This window comes from Biomphalaria glabrata, chromosome 15 (assembly GCF_947242115.1).
Source record: "Biomphalaria glabrata chromosome 15, xgBioGlab47.1, whole genome shotgun sequence".
Classification (NCBI taxonomy): Eukaryota; Metazoa; Mollusca; class Gastropoda; family Planorbidae; genus Biomphalaria; species Biomphalaria glabrata.
The window spans coordinates 25,401,481-25,420,695 of NC_074725.1; the positions used below are offsets into that span (position 1 = coordinate 25,401,481).

Below are 19,215 nucleotides of genomic sequence, written 5' to 3' on the forward strand. Positions count from 1 at the left end.
GCGCAGACATAAACATTGTCCACCGGTGGTCGATTTAGGTTCGCCATAGAAAAGAAAGAAAAATATATTCTAAAGAAAAGTAGTCTTGTTAAAAAAGATTATATCTTGTAGAGTACTAATGTTGTTTCTCTTTAAATTCACAGACTCAAATGGTGCTATTTTACTAACAAGGCGCAATGGCAGCTAATACAATTAGTGAATACTGGAACTTTTTGCCTGCCTATATTCTCAGACCAAGACATTCGAAACATTCTACCGAATCGTCCAGCTACTCCTGGGGCAGTTCTACCTTCTCTCTACGCACTGGGTCATACTTCACTGAGACAGCGGTGCGACAAGAGACCAGAGGGGCTCCACCCCTCCCACCTCCAAGAAAAATAAATGCTGCTCAGCAGCTAGCACCGCGCAAGGCTAAAACCGGCACAGGCAATTTGGTGAGCCTTAGAAAAAAGCTTCGTGTCAAAGAGTTGTCTCACTCTAGAGATTCCAACTATCATCAAATAAAACAAAGAGGTTTACTTTGTCAAAGGCGAGTTCTAGCCATCTTTAGCGTGTTCACATTTAGCGTTTCACTGTGCACAGTTTTACTGTTAGGGTTTCAGATTTCTGTGTTGTTTAGAAAGCTACTACCTGAAGCTATACATCAACGGGAGGACGCAATTACCAGACACTACAATAGTTCGAATGAAGACTATCTTGTAAGTTTAGAACTACTATTACACCGGTTACGGCCGTTAGTTTGCTTCCAGGCTATTTTGGCCTTTCCATTCCCGTATTTTAACGATCCTGCGAACAGACTTTAGCCCGTGAATTCTAGTATCTATTCCATTGGAACGGTCCACTTGCTTTCAATTTCCTGTTTAACAAGTTGATCCCTGTCTCTCCTAATATTGAAATAGTTTGCTACCTTCCATTTTCAGATTGTAGAAATGTAAATATTTGTCTCGGCCTACAACTGGTGGGCTCAAGTAGTTTGTGTGCAGTCTAATTTAGTGGGTTGTGGGCCTTTCCATTGATGAATTTTGTGTTTCTATCATAGAATTCACGGGCCCAACGTACAACACATTAAATTTGGTCGGGGGGGGGGGAGCGAGGAATAAATACTAGAATTTGCGTCCCGAATTTATTGAGTGGGTGTCATTTCAGTTCCACGAGACAAATACTAGAATATAAGAACCAAATGTGTGCGGGAAGGAGATTTCTCAAATGGGTTCTAATTAAATGTGCTCACAAATAGGTCCCAATTAAATGTGTTCTCAAATAGGTTCTAATTAAATGTGTCCTCAAATAGGTCCCAATTAAATGTTTTCTCAAATAGGTTCTAATTAAATGTATGTTGGATTTTTTTTCTACACTATAAAATAATTAATATAGAACTAAGAAGTCGAAGAATAGTTAGAGATTGTATGTAGAACAATTTTTTAAATCAGATGTGGCAAAGACCAAAACAATTTGTAAGGGGAGAGGGGACATTTTCTTGAAGGATGCATACAGTAATGGGTCTTGGCATAATAAAGACACATGTTCTCTATGATAACATCAGTAGCAGGAATACTAGAGCACTAATTACGTGTGAGTGTAAGCACCACCTTGTGTAAGTGTTTATGTTCGAAGCTTTCAAGAATTGTGTTTTTAACATTTTGGAATTTCCAAACAAGGCTCTAGTGCGATAGTTAGGGGAACAAATCAATGGGCGTAGGCGTTGGAGAATACTCCAGTCTGTGTTTGGGTCAGTGGGTATTTCTTGTTTGAAATTATTTAGCTTATACAATTTAAAAAAAAAATGTTAATAATTACTTATTGTATGTTTTAGCCAACAAGCACAGTGACAGCAAGACAAAAGAGTAAATGTAAGAACATACTTTTCATTCGTGGGTTTGTTATTCTCTTGGGAAGAAAGGACATTCAAGAGTCTTTTTTTTTTTTGGTTCTTCTGTTTACTGAGAGCTAAGAATCCAAGTCCAACAGATATTAAACGTAACATTATAAGTTTGTATGTTCTGTCACATCGATATTCAATACCTCCATTCCACAGAGGTTTAGTAACCTTATCAAACACTACAGGAAAACATGTCTTAATCTTAAGCTATATTGTACAAGAATGATAAAACACTTCACAATAACAAAGACTACACACACAAGCTGACCTGGACACCATGACATTTTGACACACCAGTACAGATCAGTTCACAACACACAACAAGAAACATAAATACACAAGAGACAAATGCATAGCTTAAATGTTTATATATATATATATATATATATATATATATATATATATATATCTTGGGCGTAGCCAGGATTTTTTTTTGGGGGGGGGGGGTTCCCCCAATCTGCCCCCCCCATGTGCCCCCCCCCCTCGCGTGAAAAAAATATTTATATGTATGTATGTGTGTACATAATCTTTATTACATTCTGACCCTTCATTCTTTCAGAAAACGTTTATTGTGCCCTAGAATAGGTTCTTCCTGGAGTCAGTGGAAAAATTGTAGACTACACGCCATTGCCAGAAAGGGTGTCTGGGGGAGCGCTAGGAGCTCCCCCAGCGCGGGGCGAAGCCCCGCCGCCAAGCACTATTTCTTGTTTTGAAAGCCAACAAAATACATATTCTGAGGTATCTACTGTGCATTTTCCTGCTATTAAAAAGGTTTATTTCAAAAACCAAATGTGCTATTCTTACTGACTTTGACCATCCCGCGCCGTTCGGCGCATTTGCCGTCAAGCTGTTTCCACAAAAATCTGTAACTGGTAATGTCTGAAGCCTCTTCCCACCTGCTCTGAGGATCTCCATGAAAGTGTGGCACCAAGTTGTACTAGGATATCATCGCAACTCTTATTATGCGTAATTCATTTTGTCGGAAAACATGTCCCGCAAACCTCATGCGAGCTCTGTCACAATCTTACTATGGGGTCGACTCCCAGTTCGGCATAGCATTTCCTTGATTTAGACCCGATCTCTAAAACTGACTCCTAAAATCTGTCTTAGCCATCTTTGTTGAGCCACATTTATTGTTTTTCAATTTCGGCACATGACTATTCACTGCACTGGTAGAAATATGTAACCTCTCATGAATACGCTCTTGGAATTAGGTGACTGTAGTTTGCATTAGATTTTATATCGAAAAGGGAAGTTTTATCGTCAAAATCATCTGTTGGGGGTTTAAAACTAAAAAATCTCTGAAGATGTTGTTTTTTTTTAAATTCAAAACCCCATTTAGCTACGGTAAAAAAATTTACTAACTGTAGTTTGCTTTAGAATAATATTGAAGATAGAGGTTTTCCACCTCGAAATGCTCTGTAGGGGGATCTTAAACTCAAAACTATCTGGAGGGGTTTTAAACTTTAAAAAAAAGCCATCTGTAGGAGAGAGGTTTAAACTCAAAACCCTCAAATGGATTGGCTACGCTCAAATAATTTTAGTGTGTAATTTGCTTTTTTTATATTGAGGAGGTAATTTTTAGCATCAAAACCCTCTGAAGGGGGTTTTAAACTCAAAACCCCTTATGGCAACGCTCATAGTATTTTAAGTGCGTAATTTGCTGTTTTTTTTTTTACATTGAAGATGTATTTTTTAGCTTCAAACCCCGCTAGCGGGGGTCTAAACTCAAAACCCTTTTGGCTACGCTCATAGATTTTAGAGTGTGTAATTTGCTTTTTTTATATTGAAGAGATATTTTAAAGCTTCAAACTCCACTCCACTCCTTTGACTACACTCATAGAACTTTGAGTGTATAATTTGCTTTGTTTTTAACATTAAAGAGGTATTTTTTACTTAAAACCCCGCTGAAGGGGGGTTTAAACTCAAAACTGAGTCAAAATCCATTTAGCTACGCTCATAACATTTTGAGTGCGTAATTTGCGTTTTTTTAAACCGGGTATTGAAGACGTATTTTTAAGCTTCAAACCCTATTGAAGAGGGTGTGGGGGTTAACCCAAAACCCCTTTGGCTACGCTTATAGAATTTTAAAGTGTGTAATTTTCTTTTTTTATATTGAAGAGGGGGTTTATTGTAAATTTTGGAAGGGGGTTAAATATCAAAATCTTCCTTAACTGTGCTCGTAAAATTTGGGGGATTGTCGTTTGCATTTTTTTTGTGTGTTAGGAGAAGAGGGGAATTTAACTGCGAAAACCCCTGGTAGGGGGGGAGTTTAAACTCAAACCCCCCTGGTAGGGGGTTTTAAACTCAAACCCCCCTGGTAGGGGTTTTTAAACTCAAACCCCCATGGTAGGGGGTTTTAAACTCAAAACCCTTGGTAGGGGGTTTTAAACTCAAAACCCCCCTGGTAGGGGTTTTAAACTCAAACCCCCCTGGTAGGGGGTTTTAAACTCAAACCCCCATGGTAGGGGGTTTTAAACTCAAAACCCTTGGTAGGGGGTTTTAAACTCAAAACCCCCCTGGTAGGGGGTTTTAACTCAAAACCCCTTTGCTATGCTAGGGCAAGTGATAATTTAGTCTTAAAATCTCACCTGAAATAAACAAAATCAAAGCAAAAATCAGTAACTAAATCCCCCCCCCACACCGCATTGGGGGGAATTTCATTTCATTTTAAAGTGTGTAATTTTCTTTTTTTTATATTGAAGAGGGGGTTTATTGTAAATTTTGGAAGGGGTTTAAATATCAAAATCTTCCTTAACTGTGCTCGTAAAATTTGGGGGATTGTCGTTTGCATTTTTTTTTGTGTGTTAGGAGAAGAGGGGAATTTAACTGCGAAAACCCCTGGTAGGGGGGGGTTAAACTCAAACCCCCCTGGTAGGGGGTTTTAAACTCAAACCCCCCTGGTAGGGGGTTTTAATCTCAAACCCCCATGGTAGGGGGTTTTAAACTCGAAACCCTTTGTAGGGGTTTTAAACTCAAAAACCCCTGGTAGGGGGTTTAAACTCAAAACCCCCTTTGCTATGCTCGGGCAAGTGATAATTTAGTCTTAAAATCTCACCTAAAATAAACAAAATCAAAGCAAAAATCAGTAACTAAATCTCCCCCCCCCCCCACCGCATTGGGGGGAATTTCATTTCGGAGGGGGGGGGGTTGAACCCCCCCCCCCAAAAAAAAAAAACCCTGGCTACGTCCATGATATATATATATACTAGCCTGGCATTACCCGCAGCCTGCTTGTCTAAGTTTGTGTTTACTAATGTAGTGGATTAGATTTAGATGTATGTTAAACTTAGCTAATGATCCTTTCAAGTTTTTTTCTATTTCGCTACGAAAATAAAATTTTGCGAAAATGGGTTTACCCGAAGCCGATACATACATATATATTAAAAACGAAAAGAGCGACAGATCAATAGTACAGTTAAATCGGGTTTACCCGATTTGTTAAATGAATGGGATAATAAAGTAAACAATTAAACGAATTAATTTTTAGTACGCGATTCATTACGGTATTGTCTAATGAAAGAATGTTCGTCAGGAAATCTGTAGTCACAGATATAAGGAACTAATTTATGTAAAAAATGCTTTTCAAACACAAAATTGGAGGTTAATATTATTATATAAAGAAATCAATGGATCTTATTTTGTATTTTCATGTGTCAAAGTAAAAACTATCTGCGCAAAGTGTATTTCTTAAAATTAGATCTACATCTAAATCCTTTCAATCTTCTCTCATGTCAACTATGTAAACATGGCCTAGATCCATAAATACTATAGCTATAGGCGGACGAATTTATTTTTTTTAGGGTCTTAAGTTTGTTTTTGGGCTACAATACATACACTACGGTCTAAGTTAGTAACCAAGGAACATTCCTGCCAAGTTTTATCAAGATTTGTCAAGCGGTTTTGATTTCTAGTGGTCACATACATACATACAATTTTTTGTTTTAAGTGACTAAATCGTCCCCATTAGAAAGTATCAGAATCATTCTTGGCACTGTTGATGTGTGTTTTATATAGGTTGCACCACTCGGTGTTTGGGACTAACATCCCTTGTAACTGTTGTTGTCAACCAAGATGGCGTAAGATTAAACAGCTGATTTGCCATTTGGTGTCTATAGCTTATACCTAAAGTTTTGTTATTATTCGTTCATGATAATCAACAGGCACTAGCCAAGAAGAACGTTACCCTAAAACGTAAAATATTCAAGTATACCATTCGAATGACACATTGAAACATTTCCTTTATCTTGGCTAAAGCTTTTTTTTTCTTCAGTAAAATGAAATTACATCATCATTTTCAGAAATCGTAATGTTCACTTATTTAATTGCAGATTCTATAAAATGTACATTAATTAAATGTGAGCATTCAATTATATTTTATACCTGAATAATTCATATAAAGACTGAAGTATATTTGGTCGAAATAAAAAAAAATAAAAAAAAAAAACGTATAGAGATCTATTTATTAATTGTGAAAAACGTTTTCCAATATTTAGTTATTTTTTTAAATTGTCAGTTATTCATAAAGTGCATTTTTTACTTGGGTGTCATCCCCCTTACGGGTGTCACCCGGTGCGGGTCGCACCCCCCTAGTGACGCCACTGGCTACACATATACATTAGACGTGTTCACAACCCGTCATTCATCAAGGCGCGGTATCTAGGTCAATATTATAGCCTACAGTATCTAAGGAAACAGCCTCAAAGTGACAACAAAGTCTTTTACATAATTGGCTCAAAGTTTTTATTTATTGACTAGACTGCTGTGACATTCAAATTGTTTAGATTCTACATCTACATGAAATTAAACTAACAATGTTACATAAACAATTACATTCACGCGTTCGATTTTATTATAAAATATATTATATCGCTATTTTGATAGCTCCATTAATACTATTTTTTAATTCACGCACTCCCTCTCTTATAGTTTTATTATTTCGTTTAATTGTTTCCAAAAAACTCTCAGTGACTATATCGACAGTGATACGCAAATTAAGACCCACGGGCCGCGGGTAAATTATGTCTAGTATATATATATATATATATATATATATATATATATATATATATATATATATATACTTTTGGTTTTCTAAAAGCAAACCGTTTAGTTTATAAAATTAATTATACAAGCGATTTTTTTCATAAAAATACACCAATTCTAAAACAATTACGCAAATGTAAAGGAGGCAATTTTATGATATGTTAACAGAAATGGATAATACTCTATGTATTTGCAGTACCACTAAGTCAAATATATTTATAAAATGTACACGAAATGTTCTCAACAAATATAAATATTAGTTAAAGGTGTTTTTTTCTGGTCAACTAGCTGCTAAAATTAAAAGAAAAAAAAATATTTGTTTATAAAGGCTAAGAATGCACTTTGTATGTAAATATCACGCACATTTTTTTAATGGACTTTTTATGCAGCGACTTTCGTACAGTAGCGTAACACGGCACAACAACATATAAACTAATTCCTTAAAAATGTTTAAATAATCAGATTTTATTTATTTATTTTTTGTTTAGTGCCCCCCCAACAGGATACAAGCCGCTTATTTTCTGTGCGTTTTGTCTGTTTCTCGGTCTGTCAGTCACATAAAAAACAACACTAATCGTTATTGAAAATCTAATTGAACCTTAAAAGTTCCTTCCAAACCATTGCAATAGATTTAAGTATCTATAATAGATTGTTCCGGATATCGTTTTATAAAACAGAATTATGCCAAGCGATTATTTAAAATAGCATCATTGACTTACATGACTCTTATATTCTTGGAAATAAGTCACTACAGTTTAATTATCGAAATCCAATTGTTCCGTATTTTCAACTTAAAACAAATTTATGTCAAATAATTTTTTTTTAAATCGACAATAGGTTGTTCAGGATTTAAAATAAGAAAGTAATTTACTAGAAACAATTATTGAAAAATTTTTTAGACTGTTTTTACATTGACTTTTCTTGCTGAAGCATAACAGAAGTTTGTTTTTATCTGTAAAGAATGTTCCGATTTGGTTTTGAAAAAGAAATCAACTTAAATTACTTGAATTTTCTTACAACTCGTCGCCAAAATTGTTCCGAATTTTATATGAAAATCTACTAACACAAATAACTCTTCTAATAAATAAAACAAATTTTCTTCTTTTCATTTACGAATATTGGTTGTTCCGGATTTTTATGAAAAACATTCGAACTCTATTTATGTAACATCGCACTTCTGTCGTACATTACATTTAATTTCCTCGCTAAACTTTTAAAAATCTAATTAACGTTAATATTATGTTCCGATTTTTTTCGGAAAACAACTTCCTAACACTAAAATATGGTATAAAAATCTCTCCACAAAGCTATGGTACATCTAATTTTCATACGAGACCATTTCATAAATTTGATTAACGGAATTAGATTTATCTAGAATTCTTTTTTGTTCTCTTATAGATACTTAAAACTATTGCGATGTTTCGGAAGAAAAATAAATTAACATTAATCAAAATTTCAATAGCTTTTAGTTACTTTTGTTTCGGTATTAACATGACGGATAGACAGACTGACAGACAAAACGCACAAAAAATGCGACTTTAATTCTTATAAATATATTATAATATATATATATATATATATATATATATATATATATATATATATATATATATATATATATATATATATATCTTAAAATGAATTCTATTAGAACTCAGTGTATCTGAGACTATGAACCCTCGTTAAATCTCTCCACATCTTGCTCGTATTGATGAAGACATTTTAGTCTAACTAGTCCGTGTGATGTAATAAATGTTTTTTCCTTTGACGTCATATGGAAATGTTCAAATGAAATGCTCAAACAATTCTGTATAGTAATGTTTATTAAACCTCGTTATCTGAATCGTATTTAAAAAAGGCACGATAGCTAGATTTAGATCTATAATCCCACTTCTGACACCAATGTTACAACATTTAAAGGAGGCAACTCAACGAGGTGTGGGAACAAAGACAATACAAAGTTTAATCAACATAGATCACCAAATCAAGAACCGTTCCAATCTCCTCGCACTCCCTCTTCCTCTCTTCCCGTTCATTTAGTCCATCCTCGTGCGCTGGTGCGCAACAATAGAGTGTCTACAGAACATGGTCATTACAATATACTAAAACTAATGTACTATTTTTAAAGGTAATGTTACATTCATTCTAGTGATAGATTATCTAGTTGTTGTTCTTTTTCATAAATCTAATCTAAATTACATTTAAATTATTGCAAATTTATATTACAGATCTAGATCTAGTAGATATAGATCTTAAGAGTGCTAAATCAGAAAATTAGTTTATGTAAATGTACATCCTTATTCTAGTTCCGTTTAAATGAAAATGCCAATAGCTCTGTTGGTAACTGCTTAGACTTGGTGTCTTAGTGCTCAGTACGCAATACAATTTTGTAGCTGCTTAGACTTTGAAGAAAATCATTTTTTTTAGCGGCACGATATATCTCTTCTTTTCTTTTTTTTTCAATTACAAATCAATGCTGAAAGATTATATAAAAAAGCTCTTCTGACATATTGTACATACCCTGTAGATGCCATGCCGTAATGTGTAATATATCTGTTTATCAATAGTAGGCTATTAGTTTGTAACTAGTTTGTTATTTAAGTTGAGAGCAATGCCTGGTCATGCGGTTAGCGTGCTGAAATGATAATCTCGACGATCCCGGGCTGTTTGCTTGTTTGTTTTACATGTTTTGGATGTTTCTTTAGAGTTGAAGATAGTTTACTTCCTAGTCCAAACCTCCCGCAGGACGACGGGGGATGGGAGCGGGCTGGGTTTAAACCAGGGACCATAGATAAATCCGAACAACAGTCCAGCGCGCAAACCAGGCAGGGTTTATGCACTGCTCGCTGCCATCCTTTGTCGTCCAGCGAGAAGTTAATTATTTTTATCTTAGAAGGAACACACGAAACATGTAAAACAGAAGAAAAAAACATTTTTTTTTACAACGGCAAATGAATCTTTGAAACATTATTACTTTTGATCATCAAAATTAAATCACGTCTTAAACATTCCTTGCGAATAGGCTGAACCGACAGGGATCCGACTCCGACGGGGGCGCCTCTGAGTTTGTGTGATAACACAAACGCTCTTTGTAATCTTGTTTTTTTATTGAAATATCTGAGATTTAGACAATTATTTTTTTTTTAAATCTTGAGATAAAATCATATAATGTCATGAAAATTTTAATTCATGATGATAATATAGAGTAGGCTTTCGTTTATTACATCTTCAAGGTTCGGCTATTCCCCTAGGACATTTTAAAATCGTGCTTAGATAAATTCTTGATGAAGACTTTCTGACTTGGTGTCTTAGTGCTCAGTATGCAATACAATTTTGTAGCTGCTTAAACTTCGAAGAAAATCATTTTTTTTTACCGGCCCCTGAAAGGGGAATAGACGCTATTAGTTTTGTGTGGTCTGTCTGTCCGTCAGTCCGGTTTAGATCTCGTAAACTAGAAAAGATATTGAAAATCCAACATCATGATATTTTAGACCTTTTAAAGTTCTGATGCAACGGCTACTTTTTTTTCTTTTCTGAAAGCGAAAAATTTAATTTTTAAAATCATCTATTCAATCAGTTTTTTTTTTTATTAAAATACACCATTTTTATAACTATTCACTATTAATAGTAACAAACACTGGAGATTATTTAGTAAGGGAAACCACTAGATTTTGTCAAAAATAATTATTTTTTTTTTCACAATTGTATTGCTAAGTTAAGTAAGTTCTGTCATACTAACTACTATATTTAGAAAAAAATGTTAACTTTTTTTTAAAAGAGAAAAAAACTATTTAGTATGCATATTGAAACATAATTTAAAACAACAATTAATAAGTAGTTTTTCATATCATCGCGTAAGCAATAGCCCAGCACCACAATATCGAACGCTTAACTAAAGGACTTTTTTCTTTTACGAAATGTTGTTTTTTCTTGAGGTTTTGAATAAGAGATTGACCCTTAACAAAACAATTAGATCAATTAGATAATCTTTATAGGATATCAGTTAGGCCAGGTTCACATCTAACTTCACTTTCACTTTCACCTATCCCTTGGTCTGCTGGACCCTTGGAGCACCACATAAGATCTGTCAACCTTCTTTCTCCATTCTTCTTTGTCATTTGCCTTTGATAGAATTTCATTCTTTCTTTCTGTTTGAAAATATTTAAACCTGCCTTTTTACCTGCCTGTGTGGACCACTTCGGGGACCGATTTTGAATTTCTGTTTCCACACCAACTGTCTTTGTAACCTTGTTAAGCTGTAATTTGGTTTTCAAACAAACAAAAAATATTTTTGTTTTCAATAAAAGTCAGTTTTGTATATATACACTTTTCTTTCAGTGCCAAAACAAATTACTAATACATTGGTGATAGGATACGCATATTTCAAGTCTTTTTCAAGCTCGGGTAAGTTTTAAATTCTATGACCCAAACACAGCATCACATGACAGGAAGAGCATCACATGACAGGAAGAGCATCACATGACAGGAAGAGCACAAGTTTGGAGAGGAAAGAAAGGGGAGAGCACAAGTTTGGAGAGGAAAGAAAGGGGAGAGCACAAGTTTGGAGAGGAAAGAAAGGGGAGAGCACAAGTTTGGAGAGGAAAGAAAGGGGAGAGCACAAGTTTGGAGAGGAAAGAAAGGGGAGAGCGCAAGTTTGGAGAGGAAAGAAAGGGGAGAGCACAAGTTTGGAGAGGAAAGAAAGGGGAGCAAGGACTTTGAAGAATGTTGAGGACATCAAGATTGATCAGTTCTGGACTATTTCTCTTCTAGTGCAGTTACGTTGTAGGGTTATGCCGGCATAGTTTGAATTTTTTAAAATGTCTTCTCTATATAATGACATTTATTACAATATTTACTAACGAGTCCAAAGATTAATAAGGAATGCAGTATTTCCCGTGGCTACGCAGCCCCAGCTGAGACCTACATACTTTGCCACATCCAGGGCAAGCATAACCATTGTCCGCCGGTGGTCGATTAAGATTTTCTTTTCGCCGTCTTAGGCAGCGGATTTTTATTTTTAATCTCAAATGTGTATCCCGCGGCCTTTGTGAGTGACCTCCAGCTGTCTCGTTGTAAGGCCGCATGCAACCAGGTGCTCTCTTCTATATCAGCCAAGGCAAGTTGGCGCCTAAACTGGTTTTTAAAGCGTTTTCATTGGGCATCTCTGTTACGTCGACCACCTATTAGCTATTAGCTCACCAGAAAAGAATACCTTTGGCATACGTTCGTCTCCCACACGGGATATATGCCCTACCCAGCGAAATAGTCGGACCATAAGAATTCCCTCTAAACTGTCCGTATAGGCGTTCGCAAGGACATCGTTGTTATGTAGAGCGGTGGAGAGAACCACTAATTGGTAGACATTGTTTTTTTGTAGGCAGGCGGAGCGATTTATTCCGCCCATACCTCCCCTGAAGGCGTCCAAAAGCACTACTGGCCCTGGCCAGACGGTTATCAACTTCATTTGGCACTATACTACCCAGACATGTTAAGTGGTCTACCACGTTAAAGGGGCTGTCCATTTACGGTGATCCTTGGGGCTGAGTAGGTTTTATTGGGGGACTTCTGGAACATGACTTCTGTTTCCCCGAGGTTTATAGATAGACCGAAAGACGCTGCAGAGTATGCAAATTCGTTGACCGCGTTCTGGAGATCATGTTCATTGTGAGCTAGTAGGGCGCAATCATTGGCATAGAGTCTCTGTTGCAAGTTAGACTAAGTCAAAACCTACCATCTCGTTGACTTCGGTGATCAATGCAGTTGTACCGCGACTCCATCACTTAATATTAACACGGCTCATATTTTGATGAAAATTATTAAAAGATTGTTTTATTTCCTTTTTCCATTGTTATATATTTAATCATCTAAACTTTCTATTGCAGAGAATTGTTCTATGGGGGAGAAAAAGCTAACTATTGGTAAGGATGTTATCTAAAAAGTTGTATAGGGTGTATGTAAATTAAATCTATCTATCTATCTATCTATCTATCTATCTATCTATCTATCTATCTATCTATCTATCTATCTATCTATCTATCTATCTATCTATCTATCTATCTATCTATCTATCTATCTATCTATCTATCTATCTGTCTGTCTGTGTATCTGTCAACCTGTCTGTCCGCCTGTCTAGCTTGCTAGCTAGCTATTGGAGGTGTTGCTCTAACTGAAAGGCTTGTTCGCTCTAGAAGTGCATTGTTCCACATGAACTTCGAGATGCCGTTATTATCATATCCATATACAAAACAAAACACACTTTTGGCCCCATGTCATCTCTCTCTATATATATATTTCACTTTGAACAGACTATGTTAACCAAAGCCTTACTCAGCCAGGATATGTCTACAACATGAATGCTAATGAGCAGGGACTGACCATTATTACTTCTGGATATTATTACGTCTTTTCAAGTATTTTATTTTACATAGAGAAAGAACCATCAACAAAAGCAGAGGTAATTGGCATTATTCTACAGTAAAGGCTACATTGTTCATACATTTTCTGTGATGAATTGCTAAGCACAACTAGAAACAGATGACCTTTACATCATCTGCCTATAGATCACAAGGTCTGAAAGGGGAACCTTTTTTTTTTTTTACAACTAGCAGGACCGGTCCTAGCTATTGCGGAGCCCTATGCGAAACGGATTGCGCGGGGCCCAGTCTGGGTAGAGAATTGTTCTATGGTGGAAGAAAAGCTAACTGTTATCCGAAAAGTTGTATAGGATGTATATACAAGGTCAAAATTAAAGATTTTGTGTTAGAAAATACATTCGAATTTACAATGCCGTTTTTTATCGCGCGTAAAACTGGCACCCCAGAATGAAGCTTTTGTCTATTTTTCAAGAGATTCTTATGAGTTTTCAGGAGATTTCCAGGACGTTTTGATATATTTTGTAACTAAAGGAGATTTTCAGGAGCCCCTGGAAAATCAGGAAGCCTCGGAAAACCTGTTATTATATATAAGTTTTAATGTTTCAATTTAATAAGTCACACCTAGAATGAGCGCGGGGCCTATGAAATTGCGGGGCCCAGTGCGACCGCATAGGTTGTAGCTGCCCTATCAGTTAGCCCTAAAACAGATGCATTCACATGAACGAACTATAGCAAAGTTTGCCGTTAGAAAATTAGTCATACCAGATTCTGACCCGTCTCAAGACGAAACCAAAACCACTGATTTATCTGGGCGTATCCATTGTCTTCCGAGACAGAAGGAGCCATATACATATGTATGTTTAGAAGTACATGAATGTTAAGAATTACACAAATGTTAAGAAGTACTTGAATGTTGAGAAGTACATGAATGTTAAGAAGTACATGAATGTTAAGAAATACATGAATGTTAAGAAGTACATGAATGTTGAGAAGTACGTGAATGTTAAGAAGTACATGAATGTTAAAAAGTACATGAATGTTAAGAAGTACATGAATGTTAAGAAATACATGAATGTTAAGAAGTACATGAATGTTGGTTAAAAGAGACAAAAGTTTCGAAGGTAAAACGTAATGAATAAACTTTTAATCTAAACAAATTTGACTATTAAAAAGAGAAAAATTTGTTTCCTAACACTTTATGTACATTCAGTCGTAAGAAAATGACCTTTTTTTTTACTATTTTTTGTAGCCGTGGAAACATTTTATCAAAAAAGGTTCGAAAGGAATTCTTTCAACAATGTCTGAGGCATCCTACACTTGTGGCTTTAACTGTTCAAAAACGAATCGATCTAGTTATCTAGGTAAGCTGAGATGTTTTCTAGGCAATGAGTAGTGCTCGTGGCAGGTTTTGTTTTTACAATGAGTAGTGCTGGTGGCGGGTTTTGTTTTTACAATGAGTAGTGCTGGTGGCAGGTTTTGTTTTTACAATGAGTAGTGCTGGTGGCAGGTTTTGTTTTCACAATGAGTAGTGCTGGTGGCAGGTTTTGTTTTTACAATGAGTAGTGCTCGTGGCAGGTTTTGTTTTCACAAAGAGTAGTGCTCGTGGCAGGTTTTGTTTTTACAATGAGTAGTGCTCGTGGCAGGTTTTGTTTTTACACTGAGTAGTGCTCGTGGCAGGTTTTGTTTTTACAATGAGTAGTGCTCGTGGCAGGTTTTGTTTTCACAATGAGTAGTGCTCGTGGCAGGTTTTGTTTTCACAATGAGTAGTGCTCGTGGCAGGTTTTGTTTTTACAATGAGTAGTGCTCGTGGCAGGTTTTGTTTTTACAATGAGTAGTGCTCGTGGCAGGTTTTGTTTTTACAATGAGTAGTGCTCGTGGCAGGTTTTGTTTTTACAATGAGTAGTGCTGGTGGCGGGTTTTGTTTTCACAATGAGTAGTGCTCGTGGCAGGTTTTGTTTTTACAATGAGTAGTGCTCGTGGCAGGTTTTGTTTTTACAATGAGAAGTGCTCGTGGCGGGTTTTGTTTTTACACTGAGTAGTGCTAGTGGCAGGTTTTGTTTTTACACTGAGTAGTGCTAGTGGCGGGTTTTGTTTTTACAATGAGTAGTGCTCGTGGCGGGTTTTGTTTTTACACTGAGTAGTGCTCGTGGCGGGTTTTGTTTTTACAATGAGTAGTGCTCGTGGCGGGTTTTGTTTTTACAATAAAAAATTAACTTTTAAAGTATTATCATTTTTTTTCCTTTTTTCTCAGCTGGACTTTTCCACCTGTGTCGTGACGATGTCATAAAGGTCCACGTGTGTGGTATTATGTCGATGTACAATCATTTCAACTCTACATACTTGGGTCTCTTTAGAACTTCAGAAACTCCGGACGCTATGTGTTTCAAGTCGTAATCCAGTGGTGCTGCATGTATATATGTAAACATATCTATGTCTTTAAAAGTCTGAAAGGTAAACGTGGGACTTCAAAATGAGAAACGTTTCTTTTAAGACATTCCTGCCGCCTGTTATAACAATTGAGGATAGCCAGGTGGGACTTTTGTACTTTTAATCGTAGTTTCAAGGCTAGAATTCAATTATTGAAATGTTTGGTTTGAGAACATTGTGATGATATTTTAAAGTTATATGTATTTATATAAATATAAATTTCATAGTAGGTTGAAGAGTGAAGTAATTGTTTATTTTTCATAACTTAAAATTAAAATTAAATTCTTTCCTAAAACTAAATAGAATTGCTAGATTAACACTTGAATGACGCTAAAATTGTACTTTGGAAAGGTCATTCCTTATTAAATAGCAGACTTTAATCATGCTGAGTGAATTAACTTGTCATTAATTAAAAAAGAAACTATTATCATAAAAGTTAAAAAAATATGTCAGCGATTTTCATTTCTCTATCAATTGTTACATTTAAAGACGGCTGTATGTACTAGTAACTTAAATATTTACTTCACACGCCTGGAGTTCAGAGTAACGCCTCAAACAATATTTACTTCCCACGCCTGGAGCTCGGAGTGACGCCTCAAACAATATTTACTTCACATGCCTGAAACTCGGAGTGACGCCTCAAACAATATTTACTTCACACGCCTGGAGTTCTGAACGAAGCCTCAAACAATATTTACTTCACACGCCTGGAGCTCGGAGTGACGCCTCAAACAATATTTACTTCACATTTTTGTACAAAATGTCTTCAAGCCAGGCGTATTCTAGGAATAAGAACTATTCGAAGTCATTGGAGATCCACGCCACACATGGAGTCATGCACGGAGTTATTGAATGATACATTTAGAAGCATCCCTCTGAAGTTATATATTATATTTTTCTTAAGACTGTCTCACGCGAATGTTCCCTTGTCACCAACTCTTGATATTGCCTAGTCTTCCATTGCTGTTTTTATTTTTCACAAATAAAAAAACATTTAAAAAAAAAAAATTATAGTTTTGATGGAAACATGAGGAAGAGTATTTAATGTTGGTCAAATAGATAAGGATGTTGTTTTATCGTTGTATGTTAAAGAGTAATTACGGTTGGTTGATGCTGTAGCCTGAGCAAGAAGATTGGTTCTGCTGAAGTACATGTATGTACGTGCCTTTAATTGACTGTATGTATTCAAGTATGGACATGGAGATCTAAGTTTTAATTCAAAGTCTTATCTTTTTAGTTAAAGACTGAAGAAATAGAGCTGCTATGTAAAAATATAAATATCAAGGTATTAATAAACGTGAAAGCTGTACAAACAGTTTGATTTCTCTTTGTTGCTGTTTAAGAATACACATAAAAATTTAATCATAAATGACAAGAATTTTGCACATTGCAATTTTTGTTTCTTGTTGCAACAGATTTTAACATTTTCTTGTCTGCCTCTCTCTTGTCACTTTTGTTTCCTTCCTCTGTCCAACACTGAAATCAAGTCCCAGATAAGAATACCAGTCAGTCGCGCAGAGCAAGTTCAAAATAATGAGTTTCAAATAGAGCTGAACTCTAGACTTTTTCTCGCTAGAAACGGAACAAGGCAGTATTATAGCTTACGATGGTAAATCATTTAATCTCCAATGTATGATGTATCCTTAGACATCAAGATGTTAGCATAACGTACTTTACCTCAAGATGTTAACATTACGTGCTTAAAGTTAAGATGTTAGCATTACGTACTTAAAGTAAAGATGTTAACATTACGTACTTAAATAGATGCAATGGAAGGGTGAGGGAGGGAGAGAGAGAGAGTAATAGATTGCATTTCTTTAAAAAAAAATTGTGTCATCCATACAAGTTTCAATTAATCAATTCTAACGGAAACACACACACACATCAAGTGTGCTAGATACAGAGCAAGTTTTGAATTTGACCCATTGAGAACATACATTAGATGTTTGAACATAAAACATAATAAGACAAATCTTTTTTTATCTTTAAACAAGGGACGATAAACACAATTGATGACGTCAATAATCTATTTATCAGTTGAAACTAAGGAACTTTGTTGATCAACAATATGAATACAAAGCAACAAAACACTAAGTTGTGTAGCTGTTCAGTCAAACAGTCATCTACTGCCATAGGGATGGTTAACACTAAGTTGTGTAGCTGTTCAGTCAAACAGTCATCTACTGCCATAGGGATGGTGAACACTAAGTTGTGTAGCTGTTCAGTCAAACAGTCATCTACTGCTATAGGGATGGTGAACACTAAGTTGTGTAGCTGTTCAGTCAAACAGTCATCTACTGCCATAGGGATGGTTAACACTAAGTTGTGTAGCTGTTCAGTCAAACAGTCATCTACTGCCATAGGGATGGTGAACACTAAGTTGTGTAGCTGTTCAGTCAAACAGTCATCTACTGTCATAGGGATGGTGAACACTAAGTTGTGTAGCTGTTCAGTCAAACAGTCATCTACTGTCATAGGGATGGTGAACACTAAGTTGTGTAGCTGTTCAGTCAAACAGTCATCTACTGTCATAGGGATGGTTAACACTAAGTTGTGTAGCTGTTCAGTCAAACAGTCATCTACTGCCATAGGGATGGTGAACACTAAGTTGTGTAGCTGTTCAGTCAAACAGTCATCTACTGCCATAGGGATGGTGAACACTAAGTTGTGTAGCTGTTCAGTCAAACAGTCATCTACTGCCATAGGGATGGTTAACACTAAGTTGTGTAGCTGTTCAGTCAAACAGTCATCTACTGCCATAGGGATGGTGAACACTAAGTTGTGTAGCTGTTCAGTCAAACAGTCATCTACTGCCATAGGGATGGTTAACACTAAGTTGTGTAGCTGTTCAGTCAAACAGTCATCTACTGCCATAGGGATGGTGAACACTAAGTTGTGTAGCTGTTCAGTCAAACAGTCATCTACTGCCATAGGGATGGTGAACACTAAGTTGTGTAGCTGTTCAGTCAAACAGTCATCTACTGCCATAGGGATGGTGAACACTAAGTTGTGTAGCTGTTCAGTCAAACAGTCATCTACTGCCATAGGGATGGTTAACACTAAGTTGTGTAGCTGTTCAGTCAAACAGTCATCTACTGCCATAGGGATGGTGAACACTAAGTTGTGTAGCTGTTCAGTCAAACAGTCATCTACTGCCATAGGGATGGTGAACACTAAGTTGTGTAGCTGTTCAGTCAAACAGTCATCTACTGCCATAGGGATGGTGAACACTAAGTTGTGTAGCTGTTCAGTCAAACAGTCATCTACTGCCATAGGGATGGTGAACACTAAGTTGTGTAGCTGTTCAGTCAAACAGTCATCTACTGCCATAGGGATGGTGAACACTAAGTTGTGTAGCTGTTCAGTCAAACAGTCATCTACTGCCATAGGGATGGTGAACACTAAGTTGTGTAGCTGTTCAGTCAAACAGTCATCTACTGCCATAGGGATGGTGAACACTAAGTTGTGTAGCTGTTCAGTCAAACAGTC

General features: G+C 36.1%; 1 protein-coding gene across 5 annotated transcripts in view; it reads left to right on the forward strand.

Moving 5' to 3' along the window:
- LOC106079986 (uncharacterized) overlaps nucleotides 1–17,042 on the forward strand; it is a 35,483-nt gene extending 18,441 nt beyond the window's left edge. For 4 of the 5 annotated variants that reach the window (XM_056012567.1, XM_056012569.1, XM_056012566.1 and 1 more), the window contains 7 exons: nucleotides 144–698; nucleotides 1,814–1,850; nucleotides 11,264–11,329; nucleotides 12,808–12,843; nucleotides 13,231–13,379; nucleotides 14,549–14,660; nucleotides 15,551–17,042. In XM_056012567.1, coding sequence (XP_055868542.1) covers nucleotides 177–698; nucleotides 1,814–1,850; nucleotides 11,264–11,329; nucleotides 12,808–12,843; nucleotides 13,231–13,379; nucleotides 14,549–14,660; nucleotides 15,551–15,693 — 1,065 coding nt within the window. In that variant the 5' untranslated portion in view covers nucleotides 144–176 and the 3' untranslated portion in view covers nucleotides 15,694–17,042. The remainder of the gene's footprint in view (nucleotides 1–143; nucleotides 699–1,813; nucleotides 1,851–11,263; nucleotides 11,330–12,807; nucleotides 12,844–13,230; nucleotides 13,380–14,548; nucleotides 14,661–15,550) is intronic. The other variant, XM_056012570.1, reaches the window with a different exon arrangement.
- The last annotated feature ends 2,173 nt before the right edge of the window (nucleotides 17,043–19,215 follow it).